Source organism: Corvus kubaryi, unplaced genomic scaffold (assembly GCF_017639235.1).
Source record: "Corvus kubaryi isolate FWS band 111438036 unplaced genomic scaffold, C.kubaryi_AGA036_p1.0 37382, whole genome shotgun sequence".
Taxonomy (NCBI): Eukaryota; Metazoa; Chordata; class Aves; order Passeriformes; family Corvidae; genus Corvus; species Corvus kubaryi.
Genome location: NW_024581124.1, coordinates 726,456 through 739,566, shown reverse-complemented (window position 1 = coordinate 739,566; position 13,111 = coordinate 726,456). Strand labels below are relative to the sequence as shown.

At 46.0% G+C, this 13,111-nt stretch overlaps 1 protein-coding gene across 1 annotated transcript in view; it reads left to right on the top strand.

Annotated features, from left to right (window-relative positions):
- Positions 1-10,140, top strand: part of PPIL2 (peptidylprolyl isomerase like 2) — a 67,780-nt gene extending 57,640 nt beyond the window's left edge. The window contains exons 17-20 of the mRNA XM_042034924.1: positions 6,165-6,237; positions 6,376-6,438; positions 6,929-7,068; positions 8,755-10,140. Of these exons, the coding sequence (XP_041890858.1) occupies positions 6,165-6,237; positions 6,376-6,438; positions 6,929-7,068; positions 8,755-8,848 (370 nt within the window). The 3' untranslated portion in view covers positions 8,849-10,140. The remainder of the gene's footprint in view (positions 1-6,164; positions 6,238-6,375; positions 6,439-6,928; positions 7,069-8,754) is intronic.
- The last annotated feature ends 2,971 nt before the right edge of the window (positions 10,141-13,111 follow it).

The window sequence follows — 13,111 nt, the reverse complement described above, 5'->3', positions numbered from 1 at the left end:
GTTGCAATGGTTCACAGCTCCTGTGGACCAGAGACCTGGTACATTTGCCCTTCATAAGCAGAAATAGAAACATAATCTCTGTCCCTGAGAGCTGTGTAAGTAGAAAAGAGATTGCATATAGATACAGGGAAGTTGTGACAGGGACCCATTTCAACCTACCTTCCACCACCTTTGGGAAAAGAAAGCCCCAGGAAAAAAGGAAATTGCTTCATTGATATTTTTTGGCAACCTGTTCCAAAGCTAAAGGCACACATTAAAAAGTGCATGTGTAAAACAGAAGGAGAGAAATGCTTTCAGAATTTTGGGTGAGATTTAAGACAAGCAGAGCATGGTGGGCTTGAAAATGAGGGCATGTTGCAGGTATGTGATGTGATAAAATGAAGGGCAATAAAGGGAGCAGAGAGAAAAGTGTTGTGGTCAGAGTGGCAAAGCTGGAAATTATCTGTGCAGCAGTTCTGTGTGTTTATTAGAGCATCACTTGTGTTTGTCAAGAGCTGAGAAAAGAAAGTGGCAACGAGACAGGAGATGAGTGTGTCAAGGACAGTTTTCTCATTTGTATGAGGCTGCACATATCTGCTTACATGCATAACTTTTACTGTCTCTTGAGGTTTCTGCTGCTCATTCTTCAACTCTCTTGTTCCCAGAAATAATGAACAAGGTAGTTAGGGAAACCTCAGACTTGGTCAGATTGGAGGCATCAGTCAGTAGCTGACATGCACTCAGCTTATTCTTCTCTTTTTTCCCCTTCTCCCCTTGCCAGATGCTTTTGTGGAAGAGAGTTCTTGCCTTGGATCAGTATCACTCTGTATTAAGTATTCCTTAACCTGTTTAATGCTTTCTACTGCAATTCTGTAGACTGGGGCAATGAAAGTAACTCTCATCCTCTAAAGTAATTAGCAACATAAAGCAATTACCAGGCATTATTCAGCTACCCAGGTACTGTTAAATAACACAGTGTATGTTTCCACTTGTCACATTCCCTGTATGATTTGAATCAGTGAATCCCAGTTGCTTCTAAACTGGAAAACTCATGTTCTTATGGCTCTTCTGCTTTAGTACATTTGAAGATCAGAGAAATTGTGTGACAGCAGAAGAGCTAATTCTTTGTAGGGAGAGTGACCTAATTTTGCACTGCAGAGTCTGCTCCCCAGACACCAGGATAGGAGCAAAGAGCAAGGTGGGAAAATGAGCCAGGCCTTCCTGTGGAGGCCAGGGCTTTGGTGTCCTGCAGCACATGAGCACTGGGCTGTTGGAGCTGCATGAGGGCTGCTGTCGTTTCCAAAACAGTTGTATGATCTCTGAAGAGGGACCTGTGCCAAGGCAGGGAAGTCCTTTCGTGCCAGGTTCATCTGTTGAGTCTAGTTTCAATAAGCTTTTTTCCAAGTTGTTTTAGTTTTTCAGCACCTTTTATTACCATGTCTCGCCTGCTAGATTAAGCCCTTATCTAGCAGAGAGATGGAGATGTTTCAGCTGCATCCTTGTTGCACACTGGAATTGCTCACTCCATTGCAGATTGGGTGTATGCATAGAAAACATTTTGTCCTTAGTGTACGTGTTTGTGCACGTATGTGTTCTCTCTGTATATATAAATGTATGTTTTTATAAAAATAACCTTCGGGGCAGAATGTGTTTACAAAAGAGCAATTTTTCTTTCTGGTTTCTGTTTGTAGTTTAAAGCTTTTCTTGAAAAAAAGAAGTCCAGACATTGTTCTTGTATGATCTTCTGACCAGGAAACTCTATCATGTTGGCCCACTGCCATCCCCAGCATTGCATAAGGCTTAATTCCTATAATTCTTCCAAACAAAAGTAAGAGAAATAGGTTCATGTGTGAATGTCTCTGAGACTGCAGGGGAGGTGCAGTTTTTCTTTGGGGGCAGCACTAACTAATGTACAGTGAGACCTTCACCGGCATGTTGCAAATGGTTAAAGCCTGCTCCGGGTACTTCACTTCTGCATCATGCAAAGGCATAGGCAGTGGTTATGAAGCAAGGTTACTAGTTTACATAAAGGAGCCTTAACAGGAAGTGAGATTTTAATAACACATCTAAATGTGAAATGCAAAGATTTCCAGTGCTAACTTACCCAGCTCTCAAGAAAACAGAATTGCACAAGTAAGGGCACATTTTTGTTTTCATTCCTATGCCAACAGAAAAAAATACCCTAAATATACCTGCCTTGTCGCTCATGCTTAAATGTAATGCAACATTTATCAAGCTCCTCTAAAAATACAGGCTATCTCAGGGATGCTGAGCTAAATATATAGTTGAGATCATCATTTCTCTGTTCGACATCTACTGGAAGCACACAGCAAATCCTTGGTTTCACTGGTTGTTCTATTGTGAATGGTGTCTTGAAAGTGTCACCCTTTTCAGTGTTGGATGTCACCTGAATGTCTTCTTAAACCTCGGTCAATTTAGGACAAAGCATGTGTGACACCTTATAAAAGGAATACGAGCCAGAAGCAGTGGAAAAGGTTAATCTTGTTTATCCCTTCTCCCTTCCCTTCCCTGCTGGCTCCCAACTTGGCACAAGTGGCATTACATGAGACCAGCCAACCCAGTGTGAACGGTCACTGTCTGTGTCACGCGTTTAGCACGTGTGAAGAGTATAAAGGGATGTTCGTCTGAATTTCTACAGTCTGCATTTGCTTCTACTGAAAATTATGTACAGATTTCTTTGAATATTATAATAATACTAAGTAGTGGCTCACTCTTTAGAGGATCTTTTTTTACTGTTTTAATGTAGCGATCTGATGGACTTTTCTACATATAATTTGTATGGGCTTTTTTCTTGGCCCAAAATATGTGTTGTTGGACAGCCAAAGAATCCCAAAAACTTCTCTGGTATGTTGGTTTCCATATTCTGTGAGGAGCAGTTGCTGTAACGGATGCCAGTGCATGGTCTTTTACACATTATATCTCATCAAGCTGATTTTAGTGATGCAATGTAACATCATGAGATTTGACAATAACAAACACGTAACATTTCAAGGGCCTGCATGTACCTTGTCTCTCTCAGATCAGAGGAAAGCTGGTAAAAGCCTTTACAGTTTAGAATATTCAAATTTTTTTGCATCCAGCTCTGACTGCCAGGTTAGCATGTAGTTCCATTTTTACTGCATGGGTGATGTTTGGAATTAGATTTTATCCTTTTTGGATGTTAATTTTTAGTGGTGAGATACCAGCCTCAGCCAGGCCTGACCCTGACAGAGCTCCCAAAGCTCCCTGAACAAAAGTGACTCATAGATTATTATTTCCTGTCCCTCTGGTCAGAGCTCTTGCCTCTGAGCTGGTGCTTTGTATTCAAATTAGTTTTTATTTTTTATCAGTGTTGCAGCACTGTCCTTATAAAGACAAAAACATATATTGAGAGCTGACAGTGTAATACACAGAGAGACTCTGTGCAAAATGTTGGAGGGTGCAAGGGAGAAAAAAGGAAGCAATTTTCCATTTGAGAGACAAGGAGTGAAGAAGAAAAGAGAATGACATGCTCTGCAGGCATAACAACTTTGTCTTCTTCCCCCTTAGCCCTTTACAATCATGTCAAAATAGACTCTTTAGGTCATTTACTGATGACCTGTGAATGCCATGTCTATCATAGCCTTTCAAAATGTACAAGTGACAAAATATTACCAATAAAGTTAGATTAGCGGAGCAACTGAAGATCTGGTAACCATCAGTAAAATGCATTAGGGCTAATATTGTGGGAGGTCTAGCTATGGGCTAGGGGATTACTCAGATGAGATTGCCAGTGCACAGCTGATCTGGCCATCTCAAATTATTAGAAACCTAATTAAATGAAAACACACAATCAGATAATGAGTGATCTGTTGGCTAGAAAATCCTCTGATATTAAATCAGAAGTTTCCTTTGGGGCAGTTAAAATACAGTGAATATATCTTGGGTTGGGTGTTAATCACCAGTATTATAAGTGAGTCTGATACTGGCCTGAAGAGAGATTTTAAAATTGAATTTTTGTTACGAACTTTCCAAAGTTCATACAGGGTCTTCAAGCCCTGTGCAGCCTCCCCCAGTCTGCTCCCTCCAGTCACAAATGACTGAGGCTGTTCTAGCCTGCGTCCATGGGTTTTAATTGCACCCAGAAGTCACAGCCTGATTACAGAATAGCAGCAGGCCCTTGGGGAATAAAGTTTGGAGCAGCACTGACACATGAGCAAGCACAGCTGTGCTGGGGCAGGTGCTGAGAACACCCTCTCTGTCTCAGTTCCTTCTCTGTGATGGGGTCTGTCCTTCTGGTTGTGGTTACAGCCTGCCCCAGCCCATGGGGTGGCAGTGAGGGCACTGGGGAGTGGTGTAGAAGGTGTATTTCTCCATTGGATCAGCTGAGACCATGGCAGGTGAGCATCAGAGGCCTCTTCTGGTGCTGGCCAGGCAGACACTGCCATGGCGGGACTGACAGATGCCTTTGAGATGGAAATACCCTGGTATGAGTGTATAAAATGTATAAATATGACTGTGATACCATGAGTGTTTTGGTTGAGGCACTGCTTATTTCTTTTATATGAAAGCAGAGTTAGGTGATAAAATGCTCCACATATTCCACCAGTTTGGTATCTTTTTTCCCCACCAGTTTCATTGAATTTGATTTTCCCCCATTTCATCTGCCCATCCCTTGGCAGCCTACTCGTGCTGGTGCTGTTGTCCCAGTAACAATCAGGCTTCAAAACAGTTCTTCCCCTGTGAAAGCTGGGGGATTGCTGGCTCTCAGCTAGCCCTGTCCCATGGGCAGCCCTGGACTCCTCAGTGGCCTGTTCCTGCCCTTGCTGCTGATCTCCTGGCCCCAAACTCCCCTGGCTCCTGGAGCAGTGTTTTTGAGAACTACGGCTGCTTCTCATTGTCCCATAGCCATTAATATGGGCTGTATTTTTGGTTCCTGGCCATGTGGCTTGGCTCTATTAAAACAGATATTGTCCAGCTACAGCCTGCTTTGGTAATAGATTTAGATCACTCGGCATCAACAGCCTGTCTTCCTCTTTATTTACTGCTCTTCTAAGAATAGCTGTTTTCAAATTTAATTGTGGATGATGATGTGCATAAAAGTGTTAAATACCCTGGGACCAAGAGCTGCTCCCAGCAGGACCCCTCTGAAAACACACTGACTCAGTGGTTCCTGTTTAAAATTAGATTTTGACACCTGTCAACCAATTTTTTATTTAATGTGTGCTGTATTCACTTTATATCATTCTGGTTCCTCAATCAAAATATCTGCCGCCTTCCAGAAGTCTGTTCCATGGACACTGTTATCCCTGTTAACCACATCTGTTGTCTCAAAGATAGAAGGTTGTTTGACAGACACTGTTTTCCACAAAACCTTGTTGATTGCTGTTACCTATTTCCTTTCTTTCTTAATCATGTCCTGTCTCCGCTATTCCATTATTTTGTTGGGACAGATGACAGGATGACAGGATTATAATTATCTGGGTTTCCCCATTTATCCTTTCTAAATATGCTTTTCTAGAATGTTCCCATTGTTCCACACTTTTTTGGAAAATAAACATGCAACAGTCCAGAAAGCCTTCAGCCTTAAACATTTTCAAGCAAGTGTTTGGATATGTTGACTTGAAAAGTGAGAACCCAGGGATCTAAGGCCCTCCTAGGTGAAAACTGCTTTGAGAACTGTCCTGGCCTTACCCTGTGGCTGTGACTTGATGTTCTGCTGCCTTTGCAGTGCCCTCACAAGCTCAGTCATGATGTTCTTCTGGAGGAATCCTGTGCTTTCTGTGTTACTGGTGTTAGTGCAGACAGCTCTGCCTGTACTGCTGTAGTTACCATTCTCTTCCTGATATATCACTCTTAGGTTTCATATACAGTTTAAAAACAAAGGAAAAGAAAAGACTTGTTCTTCATCTGGCTGGTTTGTGTGGCTCCCAGGTTTTGGGCTTTGCTTTGCCTTTGTTTGACTTTTCCATGTTCTGTTTAATTTTAAATTCAAACCCCATATTTGAGGAAAAAATTTTTATCTTCCACACTGAATGGCATTATCTTAGGTCTTCCTAACACAGTTACTGATTCCCCTCTCCCCAGACATGATGATTTTAAAATCTGCTAGAGTAATGGGCATAAATCAGATATATTTAAGGTAAGGGTGTGGGAATATTTTGAGTATGTTGTGACAACTGCATAACATGACCTTCCTCTTCTAGGGTGGTTGGTGGCTTTGAGACTCTGACTGCTATGGAGAACGTGGAAAGTGACCCAAAAACAGATCGTCCCAAGGTACACATGAAGCACTGGGGGCAATGGCCTCACATGGCAGTGCTGATCACTCTGCTGACACTTCTTGAAACAAAAATAGGGGGAGATGGCACAACTTAATCAGCAGATGGAATTACTGTTCTTCTCTTCTGCTTCCAGGAGGAAATAAGAATTGAGACAACAACTGTTTTTGTTGATCCCTATGAAGAGGCAGATGCACAGGTGAGGTTGATTGGTTGGTTGGTTGAGGCTTTTTTTGAAAGGCCACAGCTCTTCTGTAAAGAACTTTGCCACTTAATGCCTGTTCTTTGCACATGGGCAGCCTCCTGGCCCATCTGGTTGCCAGCTAAGATTAAGCAGCTGCCATTCAACATTGTCTTTCTGCCAGGATCCCAGTTGCTCTTTCAGTGGAGAGTTACTCTTGTAAACTGAGTCTAGCACAGCTCCCAGTCCATCACACTTCTGATGGTTTCCTTTCAAATGCTCCCAGTAGCTGTGGGTAGCTGCAGGTGAGAAGAAAGGAGTCTTGCTGTAATGGCTGCAGACAGCGTGTTTGTAGTGGCCCTTGAGGGCTGTCTCATAAAGCCTGCCCTATAATCTCAGCAGTGCTGATTGCTGGTTTAGAGTGCTTTAAAGCTTCAAAGAATCATAGACATTTTCTCCTTATTCTGCACTATCTCTTGCAACAGATTGCACCCTTTGCTTCCCACAGGTTGCTGCTGAAAGAGAGAAGTTCCAGGAGGAAGAAGAAGCAGCCAAAATAAAGGCTGAGGTAGTCCCACCAAAGAAAGAGGTTCAGACTCCTAAAACTTACCGGCAGGGGATTGGAAAATACATCAACATGGCTGCAGCGTGAGTTCTCTGTCTATCTGATTTTTGCTGAATATTTTAGGTGCCTTTCCTGCTGGATGCTGGCCCTCTCCAGTGCCATTGCTCAGATGTTTGGTTTGGGCTAGCAAAGACACCCTCATGTAGTCCTAACAGTCAAGAGTTTACTTTACTCCTGTTGTTTTTCAAGGTCACACATTAACTGAGCTTCTCTTTTAGCCCTTGAACATGACCAAGTTGGTCTTTAAAAGTGTTTGCTGACTTCAGAACTGTAGATACATTTCCAGAACTCAGAAGTCTTTGAGGAACTGTACTGTGTCACTTCCTAGACCATCTTTTATCGTCTTCCTTTTCTGCAGCTATTTCTGAAGGCCATGGTCCCACAGATGTTTCTCTTTTAGCAACTTCTGCCCTGCACAAAGTAGCTGCCCCAGGCCCCTGTCAGTTTGCTGCTCTGGTTCCCTGTTCAGCCACACAAACAGCTGTACCAGCACAGCTGAAATGGCTGGAAAGGGGAGCAGGTTCCCAGGCTTGCTGTGGGAGCACAGGGCAGCTGGGTAGCTCCAGGGTACCTGGCTGGTTGGACTGCCTTATCCTAAAGCACCCTCTCCCAGACACCCTTTGTACCGTTGTCAGGATAGGCAGCACTGCTTTCTTTCCTAAGGATAGCACAGAATCCTGTCTGAGCAGCAGCTTAGCATGTGTTTTGGAAAAATTAAAATAAATGCCTTCCACTTGATTTTTAGCAGACTTCTCTAAAAGCATTTGCAAAAATGCTGTTGTCTGTCTGCTACATAAAGGCCTGTATTTATGTATACACAGATCTGGGCAGCCATTCAATCAGCTTGTGTGTGCCTCTGTGACTTACAGGCATTGGCATAAGTGTGAGAACAGAAATATGTTAGCTCAGATAGGTCAGTTTAGTGTGTCAGTAAAATTTTTCAGTTGCAGAATATTGCTTGTCCCTTAAAATACATAAATACATACAGCTTAAAACTGCTGACACGTTGCACTCTTATTTACAGAGGAAATCCAGCAGTTTGTGGCTCTGTGGAAAAGACCAGGTAGTAGAGAAAGGACCTTCAGTCACTGCAGCCTGCTCTGGCAGCTTTAGGGTTCTGTGTTCTCCCTATCAGCTACTGATATCTGACAATAAAACCACAGCACGTGAGCTGGCTGCACAGCGTTCCCTGGGGTTGCAAGCTCTGCTCAAGAGAGACTGATAATAGCAGCAGCAACTGCAACAGGCTGGGCTCAAGAAACAGGAAAGGATCTGAAAAGCTCTCCCAGCTGCTTTATACCTAATTCCCCATAAATTCTTTTTCTGCCACAAGTGCAGGTGAGAAGGTGTGCAGAGAACTCATGGCTCATGTTTTCGTGACCATGCTAAAAAGGTACAGCTGTTAAATCTTCAGCTCTGGCCTGGAGAACTTACTGTGCTTTGAACACATTCCTGGGAGTGTTCAAAGCCTGGCCCAAACCATCCCCATGGACTCATTCTCCCTCTTTTTGGGCATGCCAAAGGCCCCTATCCCCAACCCCTGCAGTCCCCATGCTGGCATGGAGCTTGCACTCCTGTCTAGTTGACAAGGGATGGGCTGGCTCCAGTACAGCTGGTGCTGGGAGAGAAGAGGCAGAACAGGCACCCAAGCTGCCCTGGTCCCACTGGCAGTAAAGACTCCCTGAGACTTGTTTTCATTCTGGCTGCAGGAAGCGCAGCGTGGAGGATGACGGGCCCTCAACCAGCACAGCTGTGAAGAAAGAGAAGAAGAGCACGGGCTTCGGGGACTTCAGCTCCTGGTAGCAGCATGGGGAGCCCAGCACTGGGGCAGCACAGCGCAAATAGGAGCCTCCCACGTGGTCCCAGAGAGCCCAAAAGACAGTCTGTCCTGGGGAGGGAAGGCACCGGCCTGCCCTTCCACTGGCAGAGAAGACTGCTGCTTTGTTGAGGCTGGTTAATGTGGCTTTGTTTTCTAGAGAGCGCATTGCCCCACTGCATCTTCCTCGAAGGCTGTTTTGTTGTTGTTTTGCAAAGCAGGGAGCAGGCAGCCCAGCTCCCTGGGGATCAGCTGGAGCCTTCTCTGTGTGCCTGGCAGCAGACCAGGCAGAGCCCAGCTTTGCAGGACACTGCTGCAGTGAACAGCTACAGTGGTGAAAGAGCTCCTTTTACAGGTAATCATTTCCAGACCAGCCAAGTGTGCCAAGCCAGGGAATGAATTAATGTGCTGGGAAGTGCCTGTGCTGCTGGAGAGCTCTGTGGAGGGGCTCCAGCCTGTCCTGCCCCTACCTTCCAGCTGCCTCCTGCTGGTTCTCAACAAGGACCAATTTCCCAACAAGACCATCCTCTTTGCCAGGATCCTGTCTGGACTCACTGCTGTCAGTCTCTGAAGGGTCTCACTCACTCCAAAACGAGCCCTCTCTGTACCTGTTAAAGCCTCCCAACAGCCTGGGAAGCTGTGAGTCTGCATGGGGTGCCTGGGGCAGCTGCACCACTTACTCCTCCCAGTGGCTGCCCTTCCCTGAGCCACTGGACAGCCAGAGGTGCGAGGATGCACCAGTTCACACCTGCCCTCAGGTCCCAGAAACTACAGCCTTGAGCAACTGAGCAGGAATAGAAACAACTCTCTTGTTTGTTTTTTTAATACCCATCCCTAAAGCCTGGTCCTTGCAGGGTAAAACATGCAGTCAGGCTTCCCATCATTAGGAAAAACCACATAATACAGCTGACAGGCATCCCAGATATTTCCATTACATATCCACAAATTATTAGGAATCTTAATAAAGGCCTTATGGGGTAAAGATATATCAGCCTGTGAAGTTTTAATTCCAAAGCATCTGTGTGGTACCGTCACTTAGACGTAGCAGGCTAGATCCTGAATATCACTTTTCAGCTCATCTTAGGTGTTTTCAGATAAGAGAAATGCCCTCCCTACCTCCTGTGCGGCTGAGGAGAAAGTTTTGTAATCCCCTTTGGAACAATATATTTGTATCGGTGGTTTCATTCTTTAAGAAAATACTCCATTTATAGGAAATTGCTGTAAAAACTTTTGGAAAATATTTTGCATTAAATGCTGTTATTTTCTTTCGAGTGCTTGACTTTGACTGTTTGACTGTTATTTCCAAGATCACAGCATTGCAAAGTTGATTGTTGTACAAGGAAATGATTAATTCCTGCTTTTTAAGATGCCCATATGGAATTCTGGGATCTCTGCGGATATGATTACATCTTTGCTAAATCATAGGAAGTTTAAACTAATTTGAAAGTAGAATAGGGGGAGTTTGTTTTGCAGACGTCCAAGTTTGAAATAACATGTTTGATTACTGGAACGGGGGATTTGATGGTACTTTCCTAAAGCTGAGTTTCTTCTGTCTTATTGGAACCTCTTGTTTCTCCTGTGCTGGCCCTTTCGTGACAGGTTGTTATTGATCCCCTTTACCTAACTCATACTTCAGCACACTTTTGAGTAGTCAAGTTCACAGCATTGCTAGAGCTGGGATAGGCAATTTTATGAATCCATAAGGATAAAATGCTGGTTTTGTACTAGATTAAAATGGAGACTATTATGAAAGAAAGGAGCTTTTGATTACAAGGAAGGCAGCAGAGGTGTGGCAAGGGCTCCCATTTCAGCAAGTCCTTGCTGCAGATTGATCTGAGGGGCACTTTCCTGTTGTGGCAGCAGGCTCTAGAGATAACTGCCCACTTTCCCTTTCTGTTCCAGCTTTTTGGCAGAGCTCACTGCAGTCCCTGAAGGACCACTGCTGTGCACAGTGCAGGGGGACTGCTGCCCTTCCAAGCACTGTCTTTGCACCCCTTTCCTCACCATTTCTCACCATAACATCGGAGACAAAAGCATGAACAATTTCCTGGCTTCTAGGAAGGGCTGAGCGTGACCCTTTCAGTTTTGCTCCAAGCAGGGGTGAAGCTCTCCAGCCATGGTTCACCTCTGGACCTGGATCCAGCTCTCTGCCCTGCTGGTGCTCCCAGGCTGGGGGACGCTGGCTCTGGCCCATGCCCAGGGTCCTGCACTGGCCCAGGGGTTTGGCCAGTGCCCAGTGCTGAGTCAGCAGCCAGACTGGGCTTCGCAAGAGCTCTGCAGGGCCAACACTGTCACTGTTCCACCACAGCCAGACCCTACAGTGGAGTTTTGTCCTGCAGAGCCCCGCCTCTGCTCTCTCCCACACTTACAATTCTGTGTATTCAAGTCAATTTCCTTTTAATTTCACCTTCCCTTCTGGTCATTGGAATCCACAGGGCCAGCGTGACACAAGCTCTTCTCTGAAAGATGGCAGTGGCACAGAGAGCGAGCCAGTGTGCTATAGCCCTCATTTTTCCAAAACCTGGCTCTTCACAGGGTGACTTGCAGTTTCTACTGTCTGAGCCAGGAAAGGGCAAGAAGGAGGCTGTACTGAAACCTTTTTTCCCCCTTTTATCACTTGGTTCTCCAGCAAAGATGGTATGTTAAGGGAATACCCGACCAGCTCCTGCTATGGCCAGAGGGATCAGCAGAAACTGTGCAGCCTTACTACAGGAACTCACTCCTGGGAACCATTGTGCTGTTTGTAAGCACATTTTTACGTTCTTTCACACTTTTCCAGTAAATGTGCTTAGAGAGAAAAAGTAGGATTTTAACCAGGGGCTGAAGAAGCTTTTGTTTGGCCTTGACTAGAATAACACCAGCCCTCTCGTACTTTGCACTGCTCCATACCTGAGTTGCTCTGCTGAAAGGCACGGGGTGACCAGTGAATTCATTGTTTCCTGAGATCTGGCACCATTGCAGAGAGCAAAAGCACAAAACACCCTTGAGAAGGCAGTGGTGTGTGGTGGGGCTGGCAGCCAGGGCCAATTGTTTCCATACACAAAGAGGGGGCTTATGGGGGACTCAGCTCTTCACCTCTGCTTTTTCTGGCATGAATTCAGCCTGGCCCCTCAAGGAGCAAAGTATTGTCTGTGTGGGAAACAGTGCAGATTAAACGGTTTTTCAAGCCATGTAGCTGCAACTCTGTTACCATATTTACCAAGAGAAAAAGCCAAAAATACTATTGTTCAGTTTAATTTTGCCTGTTTCCTGCTGGTTTGAATGGCTGCAGCCCAGGAGTTCAGGCTACCAGTTGCTCTGCTTCAGCATCCCATGTTTGATCATGGTGGTACCCATCTCACATGGGGCCACGAACTGTGAGAAGTCAAACTGTGTTTGAAGGGCTCCAAGAAAATCCTGCTTTTCCCTCCAGCCCCCTTCAAGAAACAGCTGAGCCCAGCATGGGCTGTGAGTCCCCTCGGCTGTTGGTAGTCACAGACATGGCCATGGCCACCGTGCAAGGTGGAGGAAGCAGCTGCCGGATAAACCTCTGGGTTCTAAGTATCAAATATTTCTGGGATCCCCCTGCCACCCATCGCCAGCAACGTTTGGAAGGAACAGGATGTCGGAAACCTGGCATAGGAAGCATCTTTTATAAGCAAGAGGAGGGGATTTGCCAAAACACCCCCCAAGTTTCCACACACTGTTTGCTTTGGAGGCGGCAAACAAACGCCCTTAGACTGCACAGGAAGACGCGGCAGCGCCGGGCCCGGCCGGGGAGCTCTCACTTCCTCTCTTTCTTTGGGGAGTGTATTTGTTATCCCAGCCTTGTGGAGGATTTAACCAGCCTGTGCTGGGACTGTGGGGAAGGGGCCAGAGCCATGGCTCCGGGAGGACGTTCCCACTGAAGGCGCACGCAGCTGTTTGGGACAGAGCTGGTGGAGGGGGGCCGATGGCGGGAGAGCTGAGGCCAGGGGTGAAGCCGTGTGGGGCTGGTGGCCTGACGCCATTTTGCTTCAAAGCCTGAAGCCCTGAGGCACCGACCATGAGGGGCTGCTGTGGAGGGGCGGCTGCGCACGGAGCCTCGGCAGGGCCGGCACTGACTCAGCCTCCAGGGAGCTCAGGCACTGCAGCCCGGTGACTTCATCCTCTGGAAATAGCAACCGAGGAGGAGCCATCTCTGTCACCACCGTACCCGTACAGACACACAGGCACTGGCTGCTCCCTGCGCTGCTGCCTGCACCCGGCCCAGCACGGTAGCTGGGTGAGCT